The 14,915-nt window shown below is 42.3% G+C and overlaps 1 protein-coding gene across 5 annotated transcripts in view; it reads left to right on the forward strand.

Moving 5' to 3' along the window:
* The window catches only part of RGS20 (regulator of G protein signaling 20), a 73,792-nt gene that overhangs the window by 55,115 nt on the left and 3,762 nt on the right, over positions 1 to 14,915 (forward strand). For all 5 annotated transcript variants that reach the window (XM_081258747.1, XM_081258746.1, XM_081258743.1 and 2 more), the window contains 3 exons: positions 1,740 to 1,888; positions 8,479 to 8,565; positions 13,033 to 13,267. In XM_081258747.1, coding sequence (XP_081114873.1) covers positions 1,740 to 1,888; positions 8,479 to 8,565; positions 13,033 to 13,267 — 471 coding nt within the window. The remainder of the gene's footprint in view (positions 1 to 1,739; positions 1,889 to 8,478; positions 8,566 to 13,032; positions 13,268 to 14,915) is intronic.

Raw genomic sequence — 14,915 nt, forward strand, 5'->3', positions numbered from 1 at the left:
TGGCTGTGGAGGAAGGAACAGTAAGTCCCTCTGACGGGTCTCTCGTTCTGTCTTGGAACGTACATCCCAGGATGATTAAAAGACAAGGGCCAATCCTGAGTAGTAGTTACCGTCCAAGCTCCTATGCTCGCCGCAGGACAGGCCAGTAAATCAAGAGACGGGCTGTTGAGGCAGGGAACAGCGACTTTATCCGGAGAGCCAGCAGACCAAGAAGTTGGTGGACTAAGGTCTCAAAGAACCGTCTCCCGCAAATTAGGGTTCAGGCTTCTTTTGTGCTCAAAGGGGAGGGAGTAAAGTCGAGCACTTCCTGGTTCTAGTCACCTCCGGAAGGGCTGTGTTCATTTCTTCCTTCCTGCAGCCATCCACAGGTGGGCCCTGTGGGCCAGGATGTTTCTTGTGAGCTAAACAAAGGTATTTTAGCTTCATGCTCATGACCGGGAGGCAGGGTTCTCAGAGATGGGCTGTTATGTATCATTTAAGCTTCTAGGCAACATCCCTTTAGTGATGAACTTGTAATAGAACAATGGTTCTTCCATATTACACAGTCATCCCTGATAGGTACTGAAACAGATGTCATTTCTCACAAATATTTCTCATAAATCCAGTGTGGTCCTAATCAGATTCCCACATGGTATTGATGAGCTGATTCCAAAATTCCACTGGAACACAAACAGGCAAGAACAGCCAAAAAGGTTTTTTGGTTTTAATTCATAACCTTTTTTTTTTTTTTTTTTTTGCCCTGGCTGTGCCATGGCAGCTTGTGGGATCTCAGTTCCCCGGCCAGGAATTGAACCCAGGCTACAGCAGTGAAAGCCCAGTATCCTAACCACTAGGCCACCAGGGAACTCCCTGGTTTTAATTCATGAAGAGAATTTAACTTACCCAATATGAAAACATACAATAAAAGTCTGATAATTAAAACAAAGTCCAACAGCATATAAGGATAAGTAATAGTAGGGATAGATAAATCTAATGTTGGAATAGAATATCAAATTCAGAATTTGATTCCAAGGATCTACTTAAGGTTCTTTAACACAGATTGGATTTTTTTTTTTTACCCTACCAACAATTCAAACCATTGTATCAAAAATAAAAACGGACACAGCAATTTCTCGTTTCTTATGCTGCGTTTATATTTCTCTCCTTCAACCATTCCTGTAGTTCTCAGGCAAGGCGAGGGATGAAGCGGTTTCTGACCACGCAATGTCCAGGGAGGAAGGCCAGGGCACCGTCCCTACAGGTGGCAGGATGGGTGTGGGTCACTGTCCTGAGCCGGGCTCGCGTCCTGGGCATCCCTGAGCAGGACTGCGCGCGGGCGCCGCTCCAAGGGCTTTGCAGCTGCGATCCAGCTGCCCCTGTAACTGCCCCCTCACGATGGTCCAGCGGGGGCCGGGGGTGGGGGGACTCGAGCTGTGAAACGCACCTGTGGTAGGTCCTCACCGCGATGTCTGAGGGATGTGATGCCAGCGTCTGTCTCCTTGATCCAACTGTGAGCGCCTGAGCACAGGGACCCCCATTCGTCGTTTCACTCCTAGAATTTATCACAGTGCTTCTAGACAGGGAATAAATGTTGGGTCAATGAATGGATTGTAAGCACCAAATTTTACCAGAATTAGCAGGAATGATCTGGAGAGAGTCACACTGCATCTTCTCAGTGATCCAAACGACAGTGGAATCGGAATCTCCAGCTTCTGTGGTGCTAACTCTGCCCCGCCCCCCTTTTACTTTCCCTGTTGCAGCCGATGGGATCAGAACGCATGGAGATGCGAAAGCGGCAGGTGTGCGCCGCCCAAGGGCCCGCAGCCTCCGCCCCAGGCCAGCACGGAGTGGGGAACCGGGGGTCCAACGCTTGCTGCTTCTGCTGGTGCTGCTGTTGTAGCTGTTCTTGGTAAGGTTTGCGGCTTTTCATGAACGCGCTCCTGGTAGGAAAACAGCACCCTGAATGGTGCCAGTTGATGATGAATGCAGTAAGTGCTTTGAAGCAACTGCTATATGCCTGCCTCTGATGTGGGTTCTGTAAAGGACGACAACAAAAACAAACAAACAAACCCAAGAGGAGTCTGCATCCTAGCTCTGGAGAGACATATGCAAACCCCTGAAATCAGGCTAACTACTGTATATCAAATATCTAACGAACAAGCTAAGGCAGCTGACGATTGAATATGAATATCTGAGCAGAAAGGAATGAACTCAAGGCCCTCCAGCTGGTAACAAAGGCTTCATGGAGGGCTTAGGATTTAATCTGGGTCTTTAAGTTTAGGGTTATGAAGGAGAATGCGCCTGCATTTTATATTCTGCTGCTTCTGTTTTATCAATATTGTTTTTTAATAAAGAAAAATGTCAAAAACTAAGCTTGACAGAGAGAGGAAAATCTAAAAATATAGGCTCACTTACTAGTAGTGGAAGATACACAATCATTGCTTTAAAAAAAGAGATACAGCTTTAGCATTTGAGTCACTGTTGAAGATCTGGAGAAACGGGGCTGATTTACACCCAGAAATCACAGGAACCTTAGGTTGCGTTTCTGAAATCTTGGATATGAAACGTGCTTTGTGACAGCCAAATGCGTGCATAGATTTAGGCAATTCAATTATTGTAAATTTATTTGGGCTTGACTGCAGGTTAGACCAGACCTCACTATCCCGTGGAGAAGAAGGAAAACTGGGATTGATCAGGGAGGTAGAACCATTAGAACTGGGTGGGGGTGGGCGGGCTGGAGGCTGAAGGTGAAAAGTCCAGGACAGTTTGGGCTGTTCCTGCTTGCCTCGGGCTGGTGTTAATTTCCAAAAAGTTCGAGGCCGGTGCCTCTGAGGATGGATGTTACCCTGATGCTGGGAGGTCTGTTCATTCAGGATGGAACCCCAGACTCAAGTGGGAATATGGGAGAGAGTGGCTGACCAGAGCCTAGCAGCCCGGAGTTTAAAGTGAGCCTTCAGCCCTGACAAGGGGTCTAGAGGACCCGGCAGGAGACGGGAGGAAAGGGCGCATTGGCACCCCCGACGCACTGAGGTTGCCAGGACCCCCGCTAGTCGGGGAGGGGACCTGCCAGGGGTGAAGAGACTGCACTGAGGCCCCTTTTCCACCCTTTCACTCTGCTCATCAGGCTCAGTGAGATGATGCCTGAGACGTGTGCAAAGGTGTCCCTGTGCAGGAGGGATGCCACCTGGCATTTACCGCGTCCCCCCTTCCCTGCTCTGGTGCCTTGGGATGGCACAGGAGGTGGGGACCCTGGCCTGAACAATGTCCGGGACTGATGGTGTATGGGCGACAGGTGGTGATGGATCCCAGAGCAGCCTCCTCCTGCTAACGTCACCCAGGGCGAATAAAATATAAATTATAAATAAAATATAAATCTGTACCTGGACATCCCCATCACAGCCAGCACCCGTGTAGCACGTGGTACGTGTGTCTACGAAAGACGAGAGCAATGTCTTCAAAGTACGGGAGCAAAGTAACAGAAAACTTAGTCAAACTATAACTCAGGAGTGTAGGTAACATAAGTCATTTTCAGACATACAAAGGCCAAGAGAGGTAACTGCCTTCAGACCCTCCCTAAAGAACTAAGGATGCATTCAAGGGTAAAAAGGGTAAAAAGTGAACCCAGAGGGCAGTCATGGGAAACAAGTAACACTGATGAATACAAAAGAAGCAAACACAGCTGTAAAACTTGGTATTTAATTTTGTGTTAGAAAGTGTAAATCCAGAGCCATAAACAAATAACCTCATGTTAACAATCAACAAATCAAATACCTCAGTCTTTCTTAGGAAAAAACTATAAGAACATTTTCTTTCAAAATTAATGATATTTATGCTTAGTCAGAAATGGAACATCGATTTTTCCACATCAAGGGAAGACAATAAAAGGAATACTGGGGCTTCCCTGGTGGCGCAGTGGTTAAGCATCCGCCTGCCAGTGCAGGGGATACGGGTTCAAGCCCCAGTCTGGGAAGGTCCCACATGCTGTGGAGCAACTAAGCCCGTGCACCACAACTACTGAGCCTTTGCTCTAGAGCCCGCGAGCCACAACTACTGAGCCCGCGTGCTACAACTACTGAGCCTGTGCTCTAGAGCCCGCGAGCCACAACTACTGAAACCCGCATGCCACAACTACTGAGCCCGCGTGCTACAACTACTGAGCCTGCGCTCTAGAGCCCACATGCGACAACTACTGAAGCCCACACGCCTAGAGCCCATGCTCCGCAACAAGAGAAGCCCGTGCACCACAACAAAGAGTAGCCCCCGCTCACCACAACTAGAGAAAGCCCGTGCACAGCAACAAAGACCCAATGCACCCCAAAAAATTTTTTAATTTTTAAAAATTAAAAAAAAATACTGAAAACTTTATCAGCATGTGGCAAAGGTGGCTTTAGCAAAAGAAAGAATGAGCTATTCTACAAATACCCAGATTCCTGGCATTAGGTGACCAGCTCATCCCAGTTGCCTGGTTGGTTTCAGCATTGAAAGTCCTATGTCCCAGAAAACCCATGAGCCCCAGACAAACTGGGAAGGTTGGTCACCCTACCTGGTATCCAAATCCATAGAAACAGATTTATATTCCTATATTGCATCATGTAAAAAATTAATCTCCCAAGATCAACTCCAGATGGCTTAAAAGCCTAAACGTGAATATCCAAGAGGAAGACACAAGATAATATCTTTATGATCTTGGTGTTGGGAAGAATTACTTTTAAAAAGAAAGAGGAAAATCTGTAAAAGGAAGAGATTCATAAATTTGGCTACATTAAAATATTAAAATGTGCTAGCAGGAAAAATAAAAACACATTTCATCCAAAGACTTGTACATGAACATTCATTGCATCATGATTCACCCTGTGAGAGGGGTCATAACAGCATTAATCTGATTGAGAAAAACTGAAAATATCTGGATAGATGCTTTGTGGTGTAGTTATGTAATGGGACACCATCCGGCTTTTAAATGCATGTGCTTTTAAAGGAGAAAAAGGAGAAAAAGCAACTTGTAAAGCAATGCATATTTACAAAGTTTGGAAATATGTGCATATCTATATATTTTTCTTTATTTATTTATACATTTTTAGAGAGGGTAGGGTAACTGTGAATTGTAATGATAAAAAACACAAAAATAAGTGTGGTGGTTATCTCAGCAGAAGAAAGAGGGACATAGGTTGGGGAAAAAGTGCGTGGAAAACTTCAACTGTTCCAATATTTGATTCCCTTGATTTTTTTCACAACATGCTTTTGAGATTTATCCATGTTGATAGTACACAGTGAGTCCATTTTTGTTTTTCAGAGTGATTTTTTTTATTTGTTTACAAGAATCCATTTTTAAGAAAGGTAAATGGCAATTAGTTTTCTAAGCCCTTGTATTATCTTTCTCAGAATCCTGCTTTCTGGCCTTCAGGCGTTTCATTTTATAAAAGAAGTCATGCAGAGTCTTGATCTCTTGAAAATAAACTTTTTGTTTTCCTTTCTAGAAGACTGAAGACATTTTTCCTCTTTATAACAACTCTAAACTTTACCAAAAGAGACCTAAGCAGGGGTCTTCTTTTATTGAATATTTCTTCAAAGTGGTGAGCAACTATTTTGGCTTCTATCAACATTTTCTTATACTACTTTAACAATAAAAAAAAATTCAGGTTCAAAAAGTTGACACAAAATATATTACTGTTTTTCAAGAACACATTGTCTCCTAAGAAATATTCCTACTTTTAAAAAAATGAGACATGGAAAAAATGCCGAAGCTTAAGTACATATTGCATTATTTATTCACAATACAACTTACAGTTCTTTTAAGAATCTTGTGTCAAATTCATCCTTCCTTTTCCTCTTTGCTTTTTCATACCCGCTGTGTAGTACTGTTTTCTCTTACGAAAGAAGTCTGTGACGTCAGGCAGTATTAATACTCCTGCAGAGAGCGTAGCACCCAGATGCCTTTCAAATTCGTTTTTGTTTTTGTTTTAAGAAACCATCACTTACTGAAACTGTTAGCCCTGGCGTCATGAAAACAACAAGAAAAAGGAGTTCCTGCATGGCTAATGACTGCACTTAAAAGAAAAATAGAGCTACACACAAACACACAATTACTGAAAATTCATAAATGCCTGAAAATAGAATAAAAGACGTTTATAAAATGGTGTAAAGAATGTTAAGGAAAGGCATAATAAAAGAATAGAAAAGACAGTACAGAGGCAATAGTAAGATAAAGCAAACTCAACTAATCAACGATAAAAATCCATTTTGATATTAATGGGAAACTAAAAGCATTCCTGCTAAAATCAAGAACAAGGCAAGGGGGACTTCCCTGGTGGCGCAGTGGTTAAGAATCCACCTGCCAAGTCAGGGGACATGGGTTCGAGCCCTGGTCCGGGAAAATCCCACATGCCGCAGAGCAACTAATCCCATGTGCCCCAACTACTGAAGCCCGCGCACCTAGAGAAGCACCGCAACAAGAGAAGCCACTGCAATGAGAAGCCCACGCGCTGCAACGAAGAGTAGCCCCTGCTTGCTGCAACTAGAGAAAGCCCGCACACAGCAACGAAGACCCAATGCAGCCAAAAATAAATAATCAATTTTTTAAAAAAAGAACAAGGCAAGGCTGTCCAGGATCTTCCCTGTTATTCAACACTGTGCTTTAAGGATCAGACAAGAAAAAACAACTGGAGGCCTAAGGATTGGGAAAGAAGAGGAAAAGCTCCCTGTTTGCTGATGATATGAGAATTCCCCTGAGAATTCCAGGGGAATTGTTGCTAAGCTGACACAAACACAAAAGAGAGAAATCAAATTAACAAACAATAATAGCTTTCAGAATGTCAAGAACTCTTACAATTCAAAAATAAAAAGACAAACCAATTTAAAAATGGGTGAAGGATCTGAATAGATATGTCTCCAAAGAAGATGTACAACTAACTGATAAATACTTGTAAAGATGCTCAAATGTCATGAGTCATTAGCAAAATGCAAACCAAAAGCACAATGTGATACCACTTCATAACCACCTAAATGGCTAGAATAAGAAAGACAGACAACAGTAAGTGTTGGCAAGGGTGTGGAGGAGTTGGCTCCCTCCAACATTGCTGGTGGGCGTGTGAGATGGTGCAGCTGCTTTGGAGAGCAGTTTGGGCCTTCCTCAAAATGTTAACAATAGGGTTACGACATGACAACATTTCCACTCCTGGGTATCTCAACAGGAGAAATAACAACAGACAGCCACACAAACACGTGTACATGACTGTCCACGGTGGAATTATTTACAGATAGCCCCGACGTGCAAACAACCTAACTGTTCATCAGCCGATGAATGGATAACAAATTGTGATATATCCAGGCAATGGAATAGTATCCAGGCAATGGAATAGTATCCAGGCACAAAAAGGAATAATGTCGTGAAACATGCTACAACATGAATGAACCTTAAACCAGTATTCCAGGTGAAAGAAGCCAGCCACCCAGGACCACATATGGTGTGATCCAGAACAGACATGTCTTAGAGAACACACTAGTGGTTACCACTGGGGAGAGGGAAGGGGAAGCGGCCATAGAGGGGTGGCGGAGAAAAGGGTTACTATGGGATTGTACGAAAGCATGTGTGTGAAACTTTTGAAAATTGTAAAGCACTGTAGAATTTAAAGAATCTTTCATTCAATGAAAAAGAATAGACATATCTCTAGAGACAGGAAGCAGATTAGTGTATGTTGAGGGCTGGTGTAGGTCAGAGGTAGTGTGTCATGAGCAGTGGCTGACAACAGGTCTGGGGCTTCTTTTCGGGGTGATGAAAATGTTGTGAAATTAGATAGTAGTGAGGGTCATACAACCTTGTGATTATGCTAAAAACCACTGAGTTGTACACTTTAAAGAGGCAACTTTATGATGTAAAAATGATGGTTCAGTAAAGTTATTAAGAAATTACCTTCAAACGTACAAACAATAAAGTTAGAAGATGAGATGGAAGTGAAAATTCCATTTACTATAACAACAGAAATACCTGGAATAAATTTACAAATGAAGGTACAAAACGTGTATAAGGAAACAAACTCGCTTGAAAGATACAATAGAGATTTTGATTGTACACTTTCCTGGCTTTCTTTCATACTTTCATATGTGTGCCTGTAAATACATAAAATCTCCATTTTCACTGGGAAACAAAGTCTGGAGAATGTATACCTTTTTTCAAGGTTCAGGAAACAAAATGAAAACCGAAAACATTCCTGAAAATCTGACCTTTTTACTAATTTCTAATGGACATGTTTTATGAAAAGAATTATTATTCTAAATGTAAACTCTCTCAATGAGTGTAGACCATAGTATTATAAATAGAATTAATTTTGCTAACACTTTATTGTCATACTTTTGGTTTTCTTAAGAAAACAAAGAATTGTCACTTTTATCAAGAAAAGAAATTAATTCTACTTGGTAACCTGGAGTTCTCTGAAATATTTGTAAAAAATCCTTCCTTGATACAGAATGATCTCAACTAACACGTGTCTGTCTTATTTCTTGCAGTCTCACTGTTAGAAACCAAGAGGAACAGACACTCAGGACTGCTTCCTATGAGCTCAGAACAGAAGACCTTCCCACCTGTGAAGAAAGGTAAAATCTCATAGTGTTTAACTCACTAAATCAGAAATGCTAACCTTATTATTTTTTCCTTCCAGTTTTATTGAGATATAATTGACATTCAGCACCATGTCAGCCTAAGGAGAACAGCATAATGATTTGACTTGTATACGGCATGAAATGATGATCAAAATAAGTTTAGTGAACATCCATCCTCTCATAGATTCTCAACCAGACTTTTTTTTTGCATTTTGTTTCAATAGAACACAGTTTCTCTAACTGCAATTTAATAATATCAAATCATAAGTTGCATCACATTTTCACTCTGCAGAATTCTTTTTTTTTCTTTAAGTTATTTATTTATTTTGTGGCCATGCCGTGAGGCCTGCAAGATCTTAGTTCCCCAACCAGGGATTGAACCCAGGCCCCCTGCATTGGGAGCTCAGAGTCTTAACCACTAGACCACCAGGGAAGTCTCTGCAGAATTCCTTTTAATTCATTGTATGACAGGGAGAAAAATCAGTTCCACTGTTAATCTAATGCCTGTTAATCACAAATAGAAATTGATGCTTCTTGGCAAAACATATGACATCATTTTATTTTTATGTGATTTACTTTTTTAAATAAAAAGAACATAATGAAATACACAAGTTAGGGTTTCAGGAAAATTTTAAAGGTCCATTTTTTTTCTTAACTATAAATTTGTACTTTAGTAAATGTATCATTTTTTAAGTATTTTGAGAAAAACGTTGGAAAAAACACACAAATTACTTTCCATAATGCCAAATTTTAAAATTGTCTTTTTTCCTTCCTGTATTATCTATGGATTTACTTCCACTTACCGATTCTTATTCCTTTTCTTTGTGTTATGCCAACATAAGTGCAGGCAATAGACAAATATCCTAAAAGCATTGTTCAAATAGGTCTTGTCTTAAATTATTTATTTTTGAGGGGGGCAAAAAACAAGTAACCTAAAAGTTTACTTAAAATATTTTTCTTCATTCTTTATTTTATTTATTTTTACCCAGATATTTCAAAGTCTAGGATGCATATTAAAGTCTTCCACAATTCATGAGTCTGTTAAAAACAGCTTTTATCTTATATATTTCAGTGTACTGAATTCTGCACCAAGGCTTGAGGCTTTGAGTCCTCTCTGGAACCAGAAAGCCCTCGTCTGGTCCTGCCTCTGTCCACCCTGCCTGTACGACCTTGGGCACTTAGCAGCCACATTCTGCCTCAGTTTCCCTGTGTGTAAAATGGGGATAATAACAGTGTATTGTGACTCAGCCAAAGAAGGGTTGTCGTGAGCACTGAGTAACCAGTAAAGCACTGAGAACAGAGCCAGGCAAGAGGGAAGGATTCCATGTATATCGGCCATTATTTGTTCTCAATCATATCCAATAATATAAAATGACTCTTTATCCAATTTGATGCCTTTTGCTTCCATTTCTATTTAGATATTAATCTTATTCATCTACATTTCCCTCATATATCTTTGCCTATTTGTTTATAATTTTTGGTAGTATTTTGTATGCTTCCCGAAAATAGCATTATGTTGGATTTTCGCCCAGTTTGAGTCTCTGTCACTCAACTGGGAATTAAAATCCAATTACATTGGGTCAGTTGTCTTGATGATTACGGATATGTTTAATCTTCTAGAATGTTTGTTGACTGTCTACTTACAATACCCCCTAATTATTTCTTTCTTTTTTTTTTTTTTACTGTATGAACTGTGCTTTCTTTGCTTCTAAGTTCTTTGGTACTATGGAAAAGATATGTTTTCTCCCTCCCTCTCCCTCTCCCTCTCTCTCCCTCTCTCTCCCTCTTCCCCCCCCCCTCTTTTTAAAGGGTACTACTGATTACCCTTAAGTTTTTCAGTCATTCTTTTATATGTATTTCTTAAATTAAAAGGAGTAAGAAGATATATTTTGAATCCCCATATTTAAGGAACATAACTTAGCATTCTTTTTTTTTAATTTAGCATTCTTTACTAAGCCTTGCCAATTTAATTAACCTGTCTAAAAAGAATCCGGTATTTTTATGTAGATTGCTTTAAGTTACTATTTTTAAATTGTCTTTTAAGCATCTTTTAAAAGATTTCTTTCAGGGAGTTCCCTGGTGGTTCAGTGATTAGGATTCTGGGCTTTCACTGCTGTGGCCCGGGTTCAATCCCTGGTGGGGTAACTGAGATCCCACAAGCCGCATAGCCAAAAAACATGTATATATATATTTCTTTCAAAACTAATTTTACTGGTTATGATAGAGATTTATGTTTTCATACAGAATACTCTTTTCATGATGAAAAGCTTAAACACCTGTTATAAAAAACAGAAATCAGACAGTACAAAAGTTTTACAATAAAAGCTCAGTTGTCCTCTTCTTACTCCAGACCTTGTCCCAATCTCCAAATATAAACCATCAACAGTTTTTTTACGTATCCTCAAAGGAACTATCTATGCATTTCCACACAGTTGTACTTACATAGGATTCATCGATACACACTGAATCTAACTTTGAAACTAAACTTGAAATGACTGTTTATCTGTCTGTGTCTCACTGCTGGCTCAGCTGACTACTCACTTTCTATGACCCATTTTGTCTGGTCTTCAGCTTTCTTATTTTTTTTGGCCATGTGGCGTGGCTTATGGGATCTCAGTTCCCCACCCAGGGATTGAACCTGGGCCATGGCAATGAAAGCCTGGAATCCTAACCACCGAAGCATCAGCGAACTCTCTGGTCTTCAGCTTTTCACTGATGTTTCTCTGCTGGGTCACTTATAATCCATCTTAAAGATAGGAAAAGGACATAGAATTTACATTGTAAACTTTGCATATGGGAGAGAGTTTTTTCTATCATCATCATATAATTAGGACAGGTTCACTACATACCAAATTCTTGGCAATACACTGTTTACCTCCCAAAACTAAATGGAGAGAGAGCCTTTGGCAGTGTGGCAGATTAGATCATCTGGGGGCCTTCCCAAGACAGAAGAACAGATTTTGCATGTGTCTAAAAGTTTTTGCAACACCGGGCTCACAGAAAGTAAGGAAAAGGACAAAGCACCTGAAAAGCAAAACCAAATATAAACTAAGCAGAGCCCTGAGCAGTGACTGCTAAGCACAGGACAGAAGGGTTTTCTCTCAGAGCCAGTGCAGAGGGCATAGGGCAAGGAGCGTAAAGCCAGGACTCCAGGGTCCAGCCCTGGTCCATGAAAGGAGCAGAAGTGGTCCCCAGTCCGTAGGAAGCACACACACATCCTCTCTGGAGGAAAGGCAATACCATCAAATGTGACTCTCAGTTTCCCAAAGATTAAGACCAACCAAAAATTACAAAACTAGAAGGACACAACCCACCACAAATGAGAGTCGGTAGAAACAACACTTGGATTTAGAGGCCAAAAGACTTCAGATCTTAGAATTATCTGCAATCAAATATAAAGTAATGGTCTCTGAAATGTTTAAACCAATTAAACATGGAATCACAAAAATGAGTAGGCTGAATTCAACTATCAGAATTGTCCAGGAAGGGAAATTCTCTGGCAGTCCAGTGGTTAGGACTCTGCGCTTCCAATGCAGGGGGCGTGGGTTCAATCCCTGGTCAAGGAACTAAGATCACACAAGCCTTGAGGCATGGCCAATAAATAAATAAATAATAAAATAAAAATAAAATCAGAGTCTTTAAAAAAAAAACTAAAGAATATATTCTTCAGGGATATATCCATACATAAAAACTATGAAAAGAAAAAGGGTAAGGGAAGAGAAATTAATAAGGATCATGTTAAACAGATTGTGTTTTCTGGCCTCCATATAATGAAAATGTAAGTAAGAATAAACTAAAACAGGGTAAGCCCCAAAATCAAGAATAGCAGTTCCACTGGGGATGGAGGGGGGCATCCAGAGGGCAGTGTGTGGACCTAACACCCAGGTGAGTGTGGTGCTGCCGATGGCCTAGGTCTCCAGGTAAAAGGTGAATCCGTAAGTGCTCAGTTTGTCATTGCTGTTCATCACTTGTAGTTACTGGACATAACTTATCTTCTTTTCTTTTTCTCTTTAACATTCTCTTCTGAATCGTTTAGAACCCTGGGCAGACACTGCCCCATGACTGTTCTGGAAGCCAGGTGGTCAGGTCTGACTTGGGTCTATCACAGCCGCCTGGGGAGTTTGTGGTCAGATGGTTGTTAAGAAGTTTTTGTTTTACTTTTATAATTTAAAACCTTTGCCAGGATGTGCCTAGATGTACAGGCTTGTTCTTAGCAGTTATTCCAGCGGTTTGATTTTCAAGCCCTTTGGCAGCAGTGGTGCCGTCCAGCTCGACAGTTGGAAGGTGCCACACGTGTTTCTGCCCAAGGCGCAAGGAAATGAGAACAGCTTTTTCTCTGCCTAGAAGGGCCTAAGGGCACATTTTCATTCTCAGAGCGAGAAAGACGCGTTTCTCGGGATGAAATTCACATCAGCCACCAATCTCTGCTCCCTTCGCCCCTTTCTCCCACCCCCCTCCCAGCCCGGGTCCCACCCTGGAGGAGGCCAGCGCCTGGGCCCAGTCGTTCGATAAGCTCATGCTCACGCCCGCGGGAAGGAACGCTTTCCGGGAATTTCTCCGAACGGAGTTCAGTGAAGAAAACATGCTCTTCTGGATGGCGTGTGAGGAACTGAAGAAAGAAGCTAATAAAACCATGATCGAAGAGAAAGCAAGAATAATATATGAAGACTACGTTTCTATTCTTTCTCCTAAAGAGGTACGTACCCACAAGAAACGTCCCCCAGGAGGCCGTGGGTGAAAGGAACCCCTTCAGTGTCTGGTCACCCGGCCTGCTTAGGGCTGCTCCACCATTCATCGTGTTCAAACGCCTTGGACGGTGGTCCCACCAATGGGTGCCAAGTGTCCCCCGAAATCAGTCAAAGACTGTGTGCATTTTCCTGGGAAAAGGATCTATAACTTCCATCCGATTCTCTAGAAGTAGGTGTCTATGCATTTTGCTGTAAACACTGTTTTTTGTGTTTTTTTTTTTTGCGGTATGCGGGCCTCTCACTGCTGTGGCCTCCCCATTGCGGAGCACAGGCTCCGGATGCGCAGGCTCAGCGGCCATGGCTCACGGGCCCAGCCGCTCCGCAGCATGTGGGATCCTCCCAGACTAGGGCACGAACCCGTGTCCCCTGCATCGGCAGGCGGACTCTCAACCACTGCGCCACCAGGGAAGCCCCTAAACACTGTTTTTAAATGACACCCTATAAGCATTCCTTTAAATAGAATTATCCTTTTAATCTGAGCAAAATCTTGTTTACAGGCATCCTGATTTTAGGTGGAATGAGCATCACTAATATGATGCTGATGTTGCAGAGGTTCGCCCCAGAGTGTCCCTTTGTGACATCAGAGAAATGATCAGATGAGTGAAATCATCAAGCTTCCATCTCTCAGTTTTCATTCCTCCAAATCTAAAATCTAGGAGGTTACGTTGGCCTCAAACCTAAGTGCCTTGTAGCTCCGATGGTAAAACCCCACACGTGCTGCTCAGAATGTAAAGCTACTACAACAGGACCTCTCCTGTCAGGGAGCTCACAGACAAGGGGGCAGCAGACATGGGGCCCTGGGTGCGACGTCTTGGGGCCCCGTCGTGACGGGCTGGGGGACGAGCCATCACTGGGGGGCGGGGGGCATGAGGAAGAGGTACCTGGAGAGGCCATGGATGGGCCAAGGATAGTGAGGAGGAAATTACCAGAAACGCAGTGGGATGAAGGCATCCCAGGGGACAGGACTAGATGGGCCAAGGATAAGAGCATGGGGTCACAGGAACAGTGAAAGCGTCAGAAGGTTGGTGGCTGAAGGGTAGAGTGCTTACCAAACAACTGGGGCCGGTGGCCAACAGCAGGAGGAACGTTTAGGAAAAGAGGATGGTCCGAGAGCCTGGAGAGGTTTGTGGACCAGGCTGAGGCTTTCTGAGGTTTATCCTGGGGAGAGCTTGGACTTTAGCCTGGTAATATCACCAAACTTGGATTTTTGAAGACTACATGATAGATTAGGAAAAGAAGACCAGAGGCAGAGGCCAGTTAGAGGACGAATTCCAACCCAGACATGACGATGGTCCAACCAGGCCAGCTGAAGAGAAGCCAGAGAGGATGGCTTTGATCTGAGTCTGGAATGACTGCACGTCTGGTTTAGGCAGACAGGGTGGGGACCGTGCTTGGGAGAAAGACAGTGGGACTCAATTTCGCTTCCTTAAGTTTGCAGTAAGTTGGAGATGTTCCACTGACAGATGTACGGATACGAAGTCCAGAAAGTTCTTTCCATTTGGGGTTAACAAAAAGCAAGAGATTTTTGTCCTTTAATGTGTGGCTTCCACATAGTTTTATTTTGTCATGACTTTCCTTTTTATTTTTTAAGGAAAG

Source organism: Mesoplodon bidens (assembly GCF_964165515.1).
Source record: "Mesoplodon bidens genome assembly, chromosome: 16".
NCBI lineage: Eukaryota > Metazoa > Chordata > Mammalia > Artiodactyla > Ziphiidae > Mesoplodon > Mesoplodon bidens.